Source organism: Rhamphochromis longiceps, linkage group LG11, assembly GCF_057381845.1.
Source record: "Rhamphochromis longiceps isolate RC_006_pf linkage group LG11, R_longiceps_female_GT1.1, whole genome shotgun sequence".
NCBI classification, from domain to species: Eukaryota; Metazoa; Chordata; class Actinopteri; order Cichliformes; family Cichlidae; genus Rhamphochromis; species Rhamphochromis longiceps.
Genome location: NC_140567.1, coordinates 10,102,049 through 10,117,878, shown reverse-complemented (window position 1 = coordinate 10,117,878; position 15,830 = coordinate 10,102,049). Strand labels below are relative to the sequence as shown.

At 43.8% G+C, this 15,830-nt stretch overlaps 1 protein-coding gene across 5 annotated transcripts in view; it reads right to left on the bottom strand.

Annotated features, from left to right (window-relative positions):
• The window catches only part of col14a1a (collagen, type XIV, alpha 1a), a 165,764-nt gene extending 153,103 nt beyond the window's left edge, over window positions 1-12,661 (bottom strand). For 2 of the 5 annotated variants that reach the window (XM_085422273.1, XM_085422277.1), the window contains exons 1-2: window positions 12,259-12,450; window positions 10,678-10,793 (exon numbers count right to left, since the gene is read on the bottom strand). In XM_085422273.1, coding sequence (XP_085278399.1) covers window positions 10,678-10,771 — 94 coding nt within the window. In that variant the 5' untranslated portion in view covers window positions 10,772-10,793; window positions 12,259-12,450. Of the gene's footprint in view, window positions 1-10,677; window positions 10,794-10,975; window positions 11,038-11,310; window positions 11,410-12,258; window positions 12,451-12,597 lie in introns of those variants that run through there. The other 3 variants (XM_085422275.1, XM_085422274.1, XM_085422276.1) reach the window with 3 other exon arrangements.
• Window positions 12,662-15,830: the final 3,169 nt, after the last annotated feature.

Sequence of the window (15,830 nt, the reverse complement as noted above, 5' to 3'; positions counted from 1 at the left end):
CTCTTCTTAAGTTGACAGTACTTTGTTACTTCCTCTCTCTTTCTTTCTTTCCCTTTTATCTTCATTCCTGGACTCTCTTTAAGTTTAGTCTTCCTTCTTTTAAGTTGCTGCTTTCCTTTTTACAGAAAACCTACAGGCTCCACTTTGAGTGTTCAGGCCTTCACTACTCAGGATTTATGTACGACAACTGTTGGCTTGCGATGTCACCATAAGATAGCTACTGTGCTGTACATGAGAGAGATCAGGGGAAGTGTAGGAGTGTGTGTGTGTGTGTGTGTGTGTGTGTGTGCATTTAGTGTCTATTCAGCACCACAGCATGCATCCTTCAATGTGGTCGGCGTCTCGTTTTGCACGTAAACTACTCTGTTCACTGATGTAACACTTAACCCAAAATCACTGTGGCTCCTTTTTTTTTTTTAAATTTTCATCACACCTTCTCTTCTTATCCTCCAGTTTAACATCCTTGTACCGCTCCTCTTCACTTATATTCTGCTCTTTTATCAAGTTATTTAAGCATGTTTGCTCGTTTCCCCCTCCTTTATGAGCGTTTTAGCGACTCACACCCCTTCTTTCTCTCTTTGCTTACCTGTGTAATGGATGCCTTTTTACTTCATGCCTCATCTCTCTACTGCATTGTGTGTGTGTGTGTGTGTGTGTGTGTGTGTGTGTGTGTGTGTGTGTGTGTGTGTGTGTGTGTGTGTGTGTGTGTGTGTGTGTATATGAGAGAGAGACAGAGTGTAAAATCTCTCTTTAAGTCGGCTGAATATTAAGAGTCTGTTGAAAAATCTGTCCCCATGTGCAGTCTGGTGAAAGAAGCCATACTATTCCACATACTTGCCAACCATCTGTGAAAAAAATATCACCATGAAATACTCAGTCGGGTAAATTCTGCAGCAGATGACTGACATTAAACAGGAAGGAAATATTAAATTCTGGAGTTTATTACACTGACGCCGACATGTTCAAAACCCAGAGAAGTGTTAAGTGCAACGCAACATAAAATAAAATGTATTTTGCAGGAATAATTTGGTCTAATTCATCCACGAATCTATTACTAATATTGTATTTGTCATGTTAAACAAAGGAAATGAGGGCTCAGTATATCTGCCTAAGATCAGTAACAGTCAATATTATGATTATATAGAGTATTGTGTCACATCTGTTGCAAAGATAATGTAATGAGTAGCTGATAAACTTTAACCTCCTAAGATCTGAGCTCTTATTTCTCCTTGGACCTGACAAACATTAAAGTAAGCATCGTCTTCAACAGATTTTTCTTTTTCCTCCTCTGGGGGTTTCTTTTACAGCATGACAAGAAAGTCAGAATTGTTTAACAGACTGCAAAATGCTTTATTGAGTGGAATGAAGTGTAAGGTGCAGAAAAGCCAAAATGTAATGTTCACACGAGGACTTCAGGTCCTGAGGAGATTAAGGCAGGGGCAGCTTGTAATAAAAATGCTTTGTCACATTAGTACAGATGGGCCAATAAATAACAATAAATGAATAAAGATGCAAACAAAACATTTTCATATCACTACCACTAAACCACACTGGTCAAGGATTTTTTTTTTTTTTGGTGTTTCTTCTTCTAGAGATCAAATGTGCTTTATGATGGACTGTGATGTGCTGAGGCCAGATATAAAAAGAGCTTGTCACTGTTACAAAGGTGCACGTGCTTTAGATGTAATGTAATTACATTAAAATGACCACTCAAAGCACTTTAGACTGTGAGCTAGATATATTCATATATACGTGTGTGTATACAAAAACAGTGGGATGCAAAAGTTTGGGCAACCTTGTTAATAGTCATTACTTTCCTGTATAAATCTTTGGTTGTTACAATAAAAAATGTCAGTTAAATATATCATACTGGAGACACACACAGTGATATTTGAAAAGTGAAATGAAGTTTATTGGATTTACAGAAAGTGTGCAATAATTGTTTAAACAAAATCAGGCAGGTGCATAAATTTGGGCACCACAAAAAAAGAAATGAAATCAATATTTAGTAGATCCGTCTTTTGCAGACATTACAGCCTCTAATCGCTTCCTGTAGGTTCCAATGAGAGTCTGGATTGTGGTTGAAGGTATTTTGGACCATTCCTCTTTACAAAACATCTCTAGTTTCTTCTAGACTCCAGAATGAACTCTAGTAGCCTTAACTTGAACTGAGCTTGTGGTCTTCCATTTTCTCAATATGCTCCTAACTGTGGAAGCAGACAGCTTAAATCTCAGCTTTCTCTGCTTATTATTGGATTCACCTGTGTATGTAGGTCAGGGGTCACTGAGCTTACCAAGCCAATTTGAGTTCCAATAATTAGTTCTAAAGGTTTTGGAATCATGTCTGGTTTTAATTAAGAACTAGAACTAGTGTCAACCAGCAACAAGGAGAGGTGAGATGTGAATATGGAAGCATTTTTTTTTGCAAAATTTCCGCGAGATCTTCAACGCACACCTCCGGCAGAGCTTCAACAGCATTCCGAGGGAGACTGGGGACATTGAGTCCGAATGGACCATGTTCAGCGTCTCCATTGCCGAAGCTGCTGCATTGAGCTGCGGCCGCAAGGTGGTTGGTGCTTGCCGTGGTGGTAATCCCCGAACCAAATGGTGGACACCAGAGGTGAAGGGAGCCACCAGGCTGAAGAAGGAGTCCTATCAGGCTTGGTTAGCCTGTGGGACTCCGGAGGCAGCCGACAGGTATCGACAGGCCAAGCGGAATGCGGCTCGGGCAGTGGCTGAAGCAAAAACTCGGGTGTGGGAGGAGTTCGGAGAGGCCATGGAAAAAGACTTTCGGACTGCCTCGAAGAGATTCTGGCAAACCGTCAGACGTCTCAGGAGGGGAAAGCGGTGCTCTACCTGCACTGTGTATAGTGCTGGCGGAGCGCTGCTGACGTCGACTGAGAAAATTGTCAGGCGGTGGAAGGAATACTTCGAGGACCTCCTTAATCCCACTGACACGTCTTCCGAGGAGGAAGCAGAGTCTGGGGATGAGGGGAATGACCCGCCAATTTCCGGGGGCGAGGTCACTGAGGCAGTTAAACAACTCCTTGGTGGCAGAGCCCCTGGTGTTGATGAGGTCCGCCCCGAGTTCCTGAAGGCTCTGGACGTTGTAGGGCTGTCCTGGTTGATACGCCTCTGCAATGTTGCGTGGAGATCAGGGGCAGTACCTGTGGACTGGCATCTTTAAGAAAGGGGACCGGAGGGTGTGTTCCAACTACAGGGGGATCACACTCCTCAGCCTCCCTGGGAAAGTCTATGCCAGGGTGCTGGAAAGGAGAGTTCGTCCGTTAGTCGAACCTCGGATACAGGAGGAACAATGCGGTTTTCGTCCTGGTCGCGGAACACTGGACCAGCTCTTTATCCTCTCCAGGATACTTGAGGGTGCATGGGAGTTTGCCCAACCAGTCTACATGTGTTTTGTGGACTTGGAGAAGGCATTCGACCGTGTCCCTCGGGGTGTCCTGTGGGAGGTGTTGTGGGAATATGGGGTGTCTGGACCATTGCTACGGGCCATTCGATCCCTATACAACCGTTGCAAGAGCTTGGTTCGCATTGCCGGCAATAAGTCGGACTCGTTCCCGGTGGGTGATGGGCTTCGCCAGGGCTGCCCTTTGTCTCCGGTTCTGTTCATAATTTTTATGGACAGGATTTCTAGGCGCAGCCAAGTGGCGGAGGGCTTTCGCTTTGGTGGCCTCAGAATCTCATCTCTGATTTTTGCAGATGATGTGGTTCTGTTGGCTTCATCGGGTGAGGGCCTCCAGCTCACACTGGAACGGTTTGCAGCCGAGTGTGAAGCAGCGGGAATGAGGATCAGCACCTCCAAATCTGAGGCCATGGTTCTCAGCCGGAAAAGGGTGGAGTGCCCACTCCGGGTCGGGGATGAGTTCCTGCCCCAAGTGGAGGAGTTCAAGTATCTCGGGGTCTTGTTCGCGAGTGATGGGAGAAGGGAGCCGGAGATCGACAGACGGATTGGGGCTGCAGCTGCAGTAATGCGGACGCTGCACCGGTCCGTCGTGGTGAAGAGGGAGCTGAGTGTAAACGCGAAGCTCTCAATTTACCGGTCGATCTACGTCCCTACCCTCACCTATGGCCACGAGCTGTGGGTAGTGACCGAAAGAACGAGATCGCGGATACAAGCGGCAGGAATGAGCTTCCTCCGAAGGGTGGCTGGCCTCTCCCTTAGAGATAGGGTGAGAAGTTCGGCCATCCGGGAGGGGCTCAGAGTAGAGCAGCTGCTGCTCCACATCGAAAGGAGCCAGCTGAGGTGGTTCGGGCATCTGACAAGGATGCCCCCTGGGCGCCTCCTGGGTGAGGTGTTCCAGGCATGTCCCACCGGGAGGAGACCCCGGGGCAGACCCAGGACACGCTGGAGAGATTATATCTCTCGGCTGGCCTGGGAACGCCTTGGTATTCCCCCGGATAAGCTGGAGGAGGTGGCTGGGGAGAGGGAGGTCTGGGCCTCTTTGCTTAGGCTGCTGCCCCCGCGACCCGGCCCCGGACAAAGCGGATGAAGATGGATGGATGGAAATTTCAGGTTATTATCTCAAAATCTCAACATTTGGGATTATCTAAAAATTTAGAGTTAGGTACCAACTGGAAGGTTGGCGGTTCGATCCCCAGCTCCTGCTGTTGACGAATCCTTGCAAAGGAAACTGAACCCTGAGTTGGCTGCAATGCATCCAGCGGTGAGTGTCAAATAAAAGTGCTTTGTGTGTGACTGGGTGAACCCGCATTGTACATGAAAGTGGTCTGAGTGTTCAAAACTGAACAGAAGGGTGCTCTAAGAAACAGTCCATTTAACTTCTGACAAAACAACTTTCAGATTTGAGTTAAGTCAAAATTTTGAGGTAAAAACCTGGAATTGTTATTTTTTAATGGTATTTTTTTTAATCATTATTATTATTCAGTGGTGTAAACAAGCTTCCAAGGTTAAAAACCATAAACAAGTGTAACTGCATGAGACAGAAAGAGGCAATGACAAGGAAAGAACGAATGCACCAGGACAGAAACCCCATGAATATATAACAAAAATCCAGGACCGTGGTGTCATTTCACACAGTCCCTAAATAAAACACGACTCGAGAGTTTAGCAGTAACTTTGACTTGAATTAAAAAAAACAAGCTTTGCACAGAAGATGTTCTTTTTTTTTTTTTTTTGGTAAATGAAGTTGAAATTATTATAATTACTCAAACTACTGCAATTATCTGCTGCAGTCCACAATAACTTGTGAAGGCAGTGGTTTTTAAACGCTACAACAAAAAAAGCTTAAATTTGATCAGCCATTAAAAATAAAAAAGTGAAATAACAGTAAATAATTTTCCCTCAGCTGAGTTTCTCCATTGTTTTTCTGCTTGTGTCCCGCTAACGGAGCCCAACTCACAGTATGAGCACACTGCAGTGTGCTTTATTAGAACTGTAAAACATAGCGTTTGTATTCACAAGATTTTGATTTGAGTGAAGAAATAGAGGCGATTCAATGAAACTAAGTTGTTTGCTTGGTTTTTATCAAACTAGTGGTGTTTTTTAAACATTATAACAACATCATATTATTTCTGTCAAAGCAGGACCTCATTTATAGACCGCAGTATGTGAGTATCTTATCTTATGTAAGTAATTTAGCAGATGCAGGAAGTCACCTGAATATGTAGTGTATACACACAGACCACCAAAAGAAGCAAAATCCTCATTAATTCAAATTAAGATGCAATTACAATTTATTTATGTACAATCACGGAATATGATCTACGTGCTCTGTCGGTAACGAGGGGGTAAAATTAGAAAAACTCCAGCGAGTCACATCTCCTACAATCCAATGCTCCATTTAGTCTAAAGTGGCTGATGATTATGACAAGCTGGATTACCATCAGCAGCAGCCGCAGCAGAGTGACAGGGTGACAGCGGCCTTGGTTCAGATAATTTAACAGTTTTTTAAATTCAAAACAGGTTGTTCCATCTCATCCTCATTTTTTGTTTATGAATAAATGATTTCTCATCATTGGCTTCTCTCCCTGTTCATTATAACTGAAATTATTGGCCCGCACTTTCACTCATACTAATTCACCAGGCTGCCCTCTAACACACACACATGCAGAGAACCCCTACACACATTTAGCATCTTTACAATGACTGGCTCACCCATCCACGACTGAATATAATGAATAAATGCTCGACTGGCAATTATTCCTATTTGTTCTAAAATGAGGTCAGAGTTCAGATTTAATCATGGCAGACATCCACCATCACCACCATCTTTCCTCCATCTATTCTGCTTTTGCTGTACTGGAAGCATCTTCCCAGTGTCAGGTCGTGGCTGGCATCGTCTTAGTTGGAGCAGAAAATAAAATTTACATTTCCCTTTTTGTCACATCTCAAGGTCAAAGAGAAAAAAGAAGGCCAGAAAAACAAAACAACAACAACAACAACAACTGTAATGTGCTTTGTTGCACACTTCTGCCTTTCTTCATTAGAAATAGTATCAGATGCTCTTTGCAAGTCCGACGGATGAGCATAAATCTATAAATCCTAAATACATACATTAACCACTAGGAAACAGTATGCCATCAAGAGGACATCTTTCAGCTCAATACCGGATGACAATGTCTGTGAGAGATTTATCTTGTCCTGAAGGATTAGTTCAGGTTAAATTTCTCTCCGATTTTCAGACTTACTTAGCATCACCAGCATGGCCGGTGGTCATTTAGAGAAATGAAGTGGTCACCAAAACTGTTGGACAGGCTGCCACAAAACAGTGAGAACAATATTTATGGTCCTGTGAGGAGAAACTCAGATGTTTTGGATGATCTTGTTTGTTTTCCTTTAGTGCTACCACATAGTTAATATCTTGAGCTTATAATGAAACATCTTGACTATGACACAGTACTTTGTGAAACTCTTGAGCAACTTGTCCTGGGTATATCCCGCCTCTCACCCTGTGATAGCTGGGAGAGACCCCAGCCCCTCGTGACCCTCAACTGGTTAAGCAGAAGGGGATGGATGAATGGATGGATGCGTGAGATAGATGAACCAATGTTGTGTATTTTAAATTGTGTCTTTGTTATAAGCACTCTGTTACAAGAACACAATTAGTTTCCCATATTTTTGCAAAAGATAACACAGTTTGACAAAATAAATGAGTGTTTTAGCACCAACAAGGTGATTTAAAGAGCTGAAAACTTGGCATATGGTGGCACAGTGTACATTTCTCCTCGAAAAACCTGAGTACTTTGGACAAGAGGAGGACAAAAGAAAAAGCAGCTGGCCTAAAAAACTATTTACAGCAGATAAAAAGTATCTGAAAGTTCTGTCTTTTAAGAAATATCTGAAAGAGATGCACCTGGCCCTTGAGTAGATCCATCTACTGTTCACTAAAGCCTCATCAAAAATGGTCTCAGTGGATGAATGGCTGTCAAGAAGCCATTCATAATGAAGGCGGACAGGAAGAACAGGATGAGGTGTGCCAAATTACACAACAACTGGACTGAAAATCAGTGGCAATGGGTCTGATGGAGTGATGAATCCAAATCTGAAATTTTTTATTCAAATTATCATCAATATGTTCAGAGGAGGTCAGGAGAGAAGTGCAACACTGAGTGTCTACAGCCATCTGTGAACAATACTGTACTTAAAGAATCTACTAGAAAGTTTTCCTGAGAGAGGCTGTGTTGAGGACTAAAGGTGATCATAGCAAATGTTGACTTTCAAGCTGATTAGAATTGCACATCTCTGTTTTATATACCTTATATAGTGTATTTCCTGGCTCAAGCACAGTGCCATACAAATTCTCTAACTGTCCTTTATAGTGCAAACAGTAGCACAAAGTTGCTATTTATCAAATCAACTGGTTAATTTACAAATACTTGCAAAACTAAAGACATCTCCCAGAACTTCAGCTAAAAATTAACTAAACAACAACAACATTGCTTTACAGACATCATCAATTTAATGTTAATGTTACCAGTAAGTACAGAGTGAGCCTACATCTGGACAACACATGTGACAGTTAACTCTTATTGGGTATTCACTGGATACAAATCTTACAATAAGCATATTTTTGGAGCAGACTTGTAGCAGACTAAAAAATTATGAGTACATAATTTACATCATATCAGTTTCAGCGGTAAGCTGTCATTTCATTGGTCTCAGAAAAACTTTTTTAAAATACAAAAACAAGCTATACAATACAATATTAGTTTTATTTTATTCCAAAAGAATAAACTAATATTAAGCAACAATGAGATTAGAGTATTATTTTCTGATAATACTGTTAAATACTCAATAATTTTCTATAATTCTTAACCGGTGCCCTCGTTAAAGGGACTTCCTGACAATATCCAGACAGTTGCTCTGTACATACAGACATCCTGCATGGGAAGGGCACATGCTAATCCTCAAGCTAAAATCCCCTCTGACCAGATGTTGCAGCTTACAGGGACAGACTGGGCACAAAATTAATGGCTATCACATGCTCCCTAATGAAGGGATTGAACAGGGCATAGTCCTGTAGTGTCTGGGAGGTCGTCCATGTTCTGCTGTGGTTCACTGGCATCAAATTAATTGTGTCTCACCTCTTATTTCTGTCCGTCTGCAGTGAAAAATATGACTTATGGAACTATCGACAGTGCAGAGAAAGATCTTTGATAAAAAGAGGCAGCGGTGGGGAATGGGTGAGGCTGACATAACGATAAACATACAGAGAAGGAATTTTAAAGTAGTTGCTATTTATTAGGGATTCCCAATGGTCAGACACAAATAGCCACGTGCTAATCAGATCCAGTTTTAAAAGATTAGCTTTAAGCAAAAGCTATGTAACCTCTGGAACACCACCCAGTGATTGACGCATGTTTAAGGTGGAATTCTTTTAACGCAGCTGTACAAAACAGATCGATAAATGGATTTTGACAGATGTGGCTAATGAATTTTGAACGTCACAACCTGGAAGGAATATGAGCGGCTCACCCATACACACACGCGCGAGCACACACGCACACAAACAAAGAACATTCAACTAAATATCTCATCTTCCCTCAGGGTCATTTGAATATGATCACTATCTTGATCGTGAAAGGTCTGACCATCTGTACAAGCTTGCTAAATACACATAAACAGAGCCAACTTATGCACAAAATCCACTTAAACACACACACAGGTGCACACACACACAGACACTCATTCACTGCATCCATAAGACTGAGTATAGAGCCTCTGGATCCATTAGTTATAATAAGCTGAAATTTACCAGTAATGCATCCTACAGCCGTAGAGGAGATATTTAACATCTGAATACCAATGAAGTAGCACAACATGAATAACCTAATTGAAAAGGACTGGTTTTCTCATACACATGTGAAAATGTTTTCACAGGACCACACAGAGTCGTGTGAAAAACAAAGTACACCCGGCGATTCAACAGCTGTAGAACCACCGTTAGCAGCAAACTATTTTTTTCACTCATTCTGTTAGAGATCTGCTGCTTTGCATCGTCTTTTTTCATGACCCATTTTTATGCTTAAGCTGTCGGACAGACGGCCTCACATTTGACTCTAGAATACTTTGGTATACAGCTCAGTGACTGCAGGCTGCCCAGCTCCTAAAACAAACCAAAATCATCACCCCTCCACCACCGTGCTTCAGAGGTGGTATGAGGTGGTGTGCTGGTATGTCAAAAGGACGTTGTTACAGAAGTGTTGTGGTTCGTTCAGATGCAACGAAAACTGAAACTTTTTTGTTGTTGTTGTTCTGTTTGTTTTGGGGTTTTTTTGCAGTTTCTTTGAGAATTGCACAGTTGGACTTTGGGGTGAATTTACTTGGAAGATTGTGAGACTGGTTGCTCCAGACCAGCCAACTCCAAAGCTTCTGCTTTTATAAAGGTGCTCAGACTTCCTGATAGTCACTTAATGAAATGTATTTGGTTAGCAGGACCTTGATGATATTTACCATCTTAATTCCTGTTGTGTACTTAGATCTTTTCACATGACAGCGAAGAGTCCTGTGGAAACTTTCTTTCTGTTTGTTTCCCTGAAGCCAATAAAGTAAACGTATCAACAAATATTGGGGAGGACCAGCAGGAAGAGTCTCAGTATCATTCAAAAACACACACTGTTTCATTTTAACACAAATGTGCTGATATATCCTCATAATGATGATAATAACCCATGTTCAAGTGGATGCCATCCAGATACTTAATGTGATCAAAAATATGGCACAAATCAGACAACAATGCACATTTTGATGAAACTCAGGTTTGCTGAGGTGAAGATAATTGCAAAGCACACTGGAGTGTTATATACTGAGCAGCACATTGTGCAGCAAATCATCCCAGCGTGAAGCGCACTATTACGCTTTTATTAAAGCCTCTCTGAAGCGCGGCAGCATCAGCAACGGGGTGGCAAGTGTTGCCATGCTGCCAGGGTAAGTCGGCATGATGATATGAAGGTGATATGAACTAGAGCATGATGTGATTGGACTGAGCCTGCACGCCAAACAGCGAGATGATGAAGGGGGTGATGAGGGAAGAAAGGCGGAGGATGAGAAAGCAGAGGGGGGGGGGGGGGGGGGGGGTATGTGGATATAGTGGAGTTCAAACAGGTAAGAGTAAGGGGATTGGATGGGGTGACCTGATCGGGGGGATAAGAGAAATGAGACAGCAAGGGGAATTGGAGAAGAGGAAAACCACTTACCTTGACCCTGTGCCTTACTGGGGTAATAGGAAACAAGGGCCAGTAACACCAGTGGAGCCCACAAACACCAACTGATCTGCCCCATTGACAACATCCTCAAAACCAGCAGTCTAGACCTGCAAGGACAGAAAACAGATCAGCAAGAAAGAAAGAAACAAGAGCGGAGATTTAACTGCATGAATGTCACTCGGCTGCGGGGCGACTCAATGCTTCAGTTCACTGATCTAGAATCAGTTATTTTGTTTAATATCAACTTTTTTAACAGTTACAGAGCAGAAGCTTCACAGTCTACACTGACCACAGAGCTGCAGCTGAGCCTCCCGCCTACACAAAACGAGCCAGACGCAAAACAGTGGAGCACTTTGTTGAAGAGAAGAGAAGAGAAGAGGTCAGACAGAGTGACAGTCAGTTTGATTGACAGTCCAGAGAGGGAACATTTCACAAAGCCATTGTTCAACCAAAAGAGCAAACACTTCTTCCGTATCTCATCTCCTCCTTTCACCCCTCACTTTTTTGTTCTCTCTCCTCCACATTACCCCTAACCCCTCGCCTCCTCTCCCACCTCTCTGCCACTCTTTAGTATGAGCACTGATGGACACACAGATACCTTCTGATTTTCTCTTTTAGACCCACCTCACTACAGTCACACCTGTCGCCGCATGGACATGTGAAAGAAGAAAAAAGTCCTTTGATGACGATCGATTGTTCTGTGGTGTTGAATGAGCAGCAGGTCTTTCATTCAGACGTTGTGAAAAAGCAGAATTAATAAGAATACACAAGAATGGGGGATTATTTGTCCTAGTTTTTCATACTTATGGAGAGGGATGGAAAAGTGAAACTACTTCATTTGTAATAAATCTTTCACACACACTGACAATGCAACATTTTACACACACAAAAACTTCATCGGGGCTGCTAAAGTAAGATGATTAGACTCAGAGGGAACGTAAACGGTCCTCCCGTGGTCCTAACAGCAAACCTTTAAATAGGGACCAAAGTTTCCCTTGTCTCCGGATTGCATCGATGATGACGATAATCCGTCTTTTAATTCGAGGGGAAAATTTGCAACCGGTTTACTGCTTTAATTGCTTAATGAAGACCAGAGAAAAGGCGTCAACTTCAATAAAATCTAGCCATTTTTCCTTTAATTTTTTTTTTTTTTTTTTTTTTTTTTTTTGGTTTTTAGAAAAATACTAAATATAATAAGAAAGACCGAGAAAGACACGCGGATCAGTTAAGAGTAAATAATTTTAACACATCAGGAGTAAAATACAAACTGATTGTTTCGTAGGTGAAATTTTCCTTAGCTTAAGAGATTTTTTTAAACATACGCTAAATTACTTGTCTATTTTCCACCTGCTCTCAAGCCTGCAAGTTTAATTTCATGACCGCAGCATGAATGCGTCCCCGGTGATCATGTTGAAGTGCTCCAGAGTGATTTAATTTAAGTTTCTCAGGCAGATTTCTCTCAAACTATCAGACCTATTCAAATGAACCGATTTGGCCGAAATACTCCAGCGCCAGCAGCACACCTGAGACCGACTCAGTTGCCCGCACAATGAATGAAATCGCCTTTCATACCTCTCCAGTCATCAATTCAAAGCGTCCTTTTATCCCCCAAAGGAAATCCCGTGAATACCAAAGACCGCTCCTGCTTCTGCCTCCCAAAAGGGTTCCTCTTTCTTCCCCTCTTCCTTTCTCTCACTCCTTCTCTCCGGATACAGTTCGTTCAGTCCGGAGTGGGTGTTTCTCTCCTCGTTATTCAGCCATCCCTCCCTCCGGCTATTCCTCCCTGTCCCAACCCTTTCCTTCACCCGGATTCATCTCACAGAGAGAAAGAGAGAGAGAGAGAGAGAGAGAGAGAGAGAGAGAGAGAGAGGAGCGAACCAGTGGCGCTGCGCAAAATACTCCGCTGCCAACCTGCAGGTTTCAAATTGGCTTCCTCAGGGTCCCTTATGTGCGCCTCCGCGGTCACGACGGGACTTGTCGTGGAGGACGTATCTGTAATCTGCGGCTTTAAAGGACCCACACGGTTATTGTATGTGCGCGGTCTTTTTTCTTCTTCTTTCTGAAAAAGGCTCTGTGCGCTCAGAGCAGGTGTCTGGCCATGCCCTGCTGCGCTGCCAGCTTTGATGTTGAAGGCACAATGACACAGGTTTTCACCTCAGCTCAAAACTGGAGTTTAAAAGAAAGAATCTGACAGGAACCATATGGAACATTTTAGCTTCACAGTTTCACTTTATTGCATCCATAAGCCTAAATGTTCAGCTCTGGGTTTATGAAAAAAGCTTGGAAATCACTTGAAATCTTTCATGACTGTTTTTCTGTTCCCCGGTAGAACAATCCTGTCTCCGCAATTTACCCAATTCAAGGATTTGTTGCCCGGACACTGAACTGTGTGCTGTTGGACTCAGGCCGTATTATTTACCCAGGGAATTCTCTCACGTCATCTTGGTGGCTGTTTATGTTCCCCCCTCTGCTAACCCCACAGCTGCATGTGACACTATCCACTCTGCCATAGCTCGGCTACAGACTCAGCACCCGAGTGCCTTTATTGTGATCTCGGGTGACTTCAACCATGTATCACTGGACAATACACTACCAACATTCAAACAATATGTGGACTGTCCCACCAGGGGAGAGAAAACTTTAGACTTACTGTATGCTAACGTCAAGGATGCATACAGCTCCTCCTCCCTCCCCCCACTTGGTAGGTCAGATCATAACCTGATTCACCTCACCCCCCGCTATGTGCCAATTGTGAGGAGGGAACCTGTGACCACCAGGACTGTTAGGAGGTGGTCAGAGGAGGCAATAGCGGAACTACAGGGCTGTTTCGAGGTGACCGACTGGGAAACACTCTGTGAGCCTCACGCCGAGGACATCAATGGGCTTACTGAGTGTATCACAGACTACATAACTTTCTGCACCGACTCCATTGTTCCAGCTCAGACTGTTCATTGTTACCCAAATAACAAGCCGTGGGTGACTAAGGACATCAAAGCCCTCCTCAACAACAAGAAGAGGGCTTTCAGAGGGGGCAACAAAGAGGAGGTGAGGAAGGTCCAGGTGTTACTAAAGGACAAGATCAGAGAGGCTAAGGACAATTACAGGAGGAAGCTGGAGTGGAAACTCCAGCAGAACAGCATGAGAGAGGTGTGGAGGGGCATGAAGACCATCACTGGATTCAGGCCAACCAACAGCAGGGGAGCTGAGGGAGGTGAGAATAGAGCCAATGAGTTGAATCTGTTTTTCAATAGATTCGACACCACAGTGTCTGCTCCCACCCCCACAACCTCACCTGCAGTCAGCCTGGAATCCAGAGCCACACCACTGTGCCAGCCTCTCTCTTCACATGTTGCCTCCTGTGAGAGTCCTGACACCCCTCCCCCACCCATCACCTTCACTCAATACCAGGTTGAGATGCAAATGAGGAGACTTCACTCAGGCAAGTCTGCTGGACCAGACGGAGTGAGTCCCCTTGTCCTCAAGGCCTGTGCCCCCCAGCTGTGTGGAGTCTTTCATAAACTGTTTATGCTGAGTCTGAGTCTGCAGAGGGTCCCGGTGATGTGGAAGACATCATGCCTCGTCCCTGTACCAAAGACGCCTCGTCCCAGTGGCCCCCAGGATTACAGGCCCGTGGCACTGACCTCCCACATCATGAAGACCCTGGAAAGGCTCATCCTGGACCAGCTGCGACCCATAGTAAGACCACATCTGGATCCCCTTCAGTTCGCTTATCAGCCTCGTCTCGGAACAGAGGACGCCATCATCTACCTGCTCAATCGTGTCTACACCCATCTGGACCAGCCGGCGAGCACTGTGAGGGTCATGTTTTTTGACTTTTCCAGTGCTTTCAACACCATCAGGCCGACCCTCCTGGGTGATAAGTTAGCAGCGATGCAGGTGGATGCTTCTCTGGTGTCCTGGATTGTTGATTACCTGACAGGAAGACCACAATATGTACGTCTCCCACAGTGTGTGTCTGACAAGGTGATTAGCAACACAGGGGCACCACAGGGGACTGTCCTCTCCCCCTTCCTCTTCACCCTCTACACCACAGACTTCAGCCACTGCACAGAGACCTGCCATCTTCAGAAGTTTTCTGATGACTCTGCGGTGGTTGGATGCATCAGCAGGGATGATGAGACAGAGTACCGGGCTGTGGTCGACTCCTTTGTCACGTGGTGTGAGCAGAATCATCTGCAGCTCAACGTGGCAAAGACCAAGGAACTGATCGTGGACTTCAGGAAGACCAGGAAACACTTCACCCCTGTTTCAATCCAGGGGGTCAGTGTTGACATTGTGGAGGACTATAAATACCTTGGAGTACACATTGACAATAAACTGGACTGGGCTAAAAACACCACAGCACTTTACAGGAAGGGCCAGAGTCGTCTCTATTTTTTGAGGCGACTGAGGTCCTTCAACATCTGCCAGAAAATGCTGAGGATTTTCTATGAGTCTGTGGTGGCCAGTGCGATCCTCTATGCTGTTGCATGCTGGGGGAGCAGGCTGAGGGTCGCAGATGCCAACAGACTTAATAAACTGATCCGTAAGGCCAGCAATGTTGTGGGGATGGAGCTGGACTCCCTCAAGGTGGTGTCGGAGAGGCGGATGCTGTCCAAGATAAAGACAATGTTGGATAACACCTCCCACCCACTCCATGACATGTTGGTCAGTCACAGGAGCTCATTCAGTGAGAGACTGAGATTACCGAAAAGCACCACTGAACGACACAGGAAATCATTCCTGCCTGTGGCCATCTCCCTGTACAACGCATCCACTTAACACACTGTTTGCTGCTACAACTACACATGTTTCTTTTCCAAATATTTATTTATAAGTGACTTATGTATGTATGTATGTATGTATATATATGTATATATTGTACTATTCTTAGTTAGCATATTGTCTGTCTTGTCTTAATGTTGGTTTAAAATGGAGCACTGTAACAAAAAATAATTTCCCCCAGGGATCAATAAAGTATTCTGATTCTGATTCTGATTCTGATTAAACTTCTGCCTGAAATAAAACGAAATATTTTGAAATTCAAATTCAAATATGAGCTCAAGTTCTTCTGTGTCAGAAATTTGTATCTAGTACAAAACATTTTCAAACAAATAAGTGCACAATGTTGGCTTAATCTAATT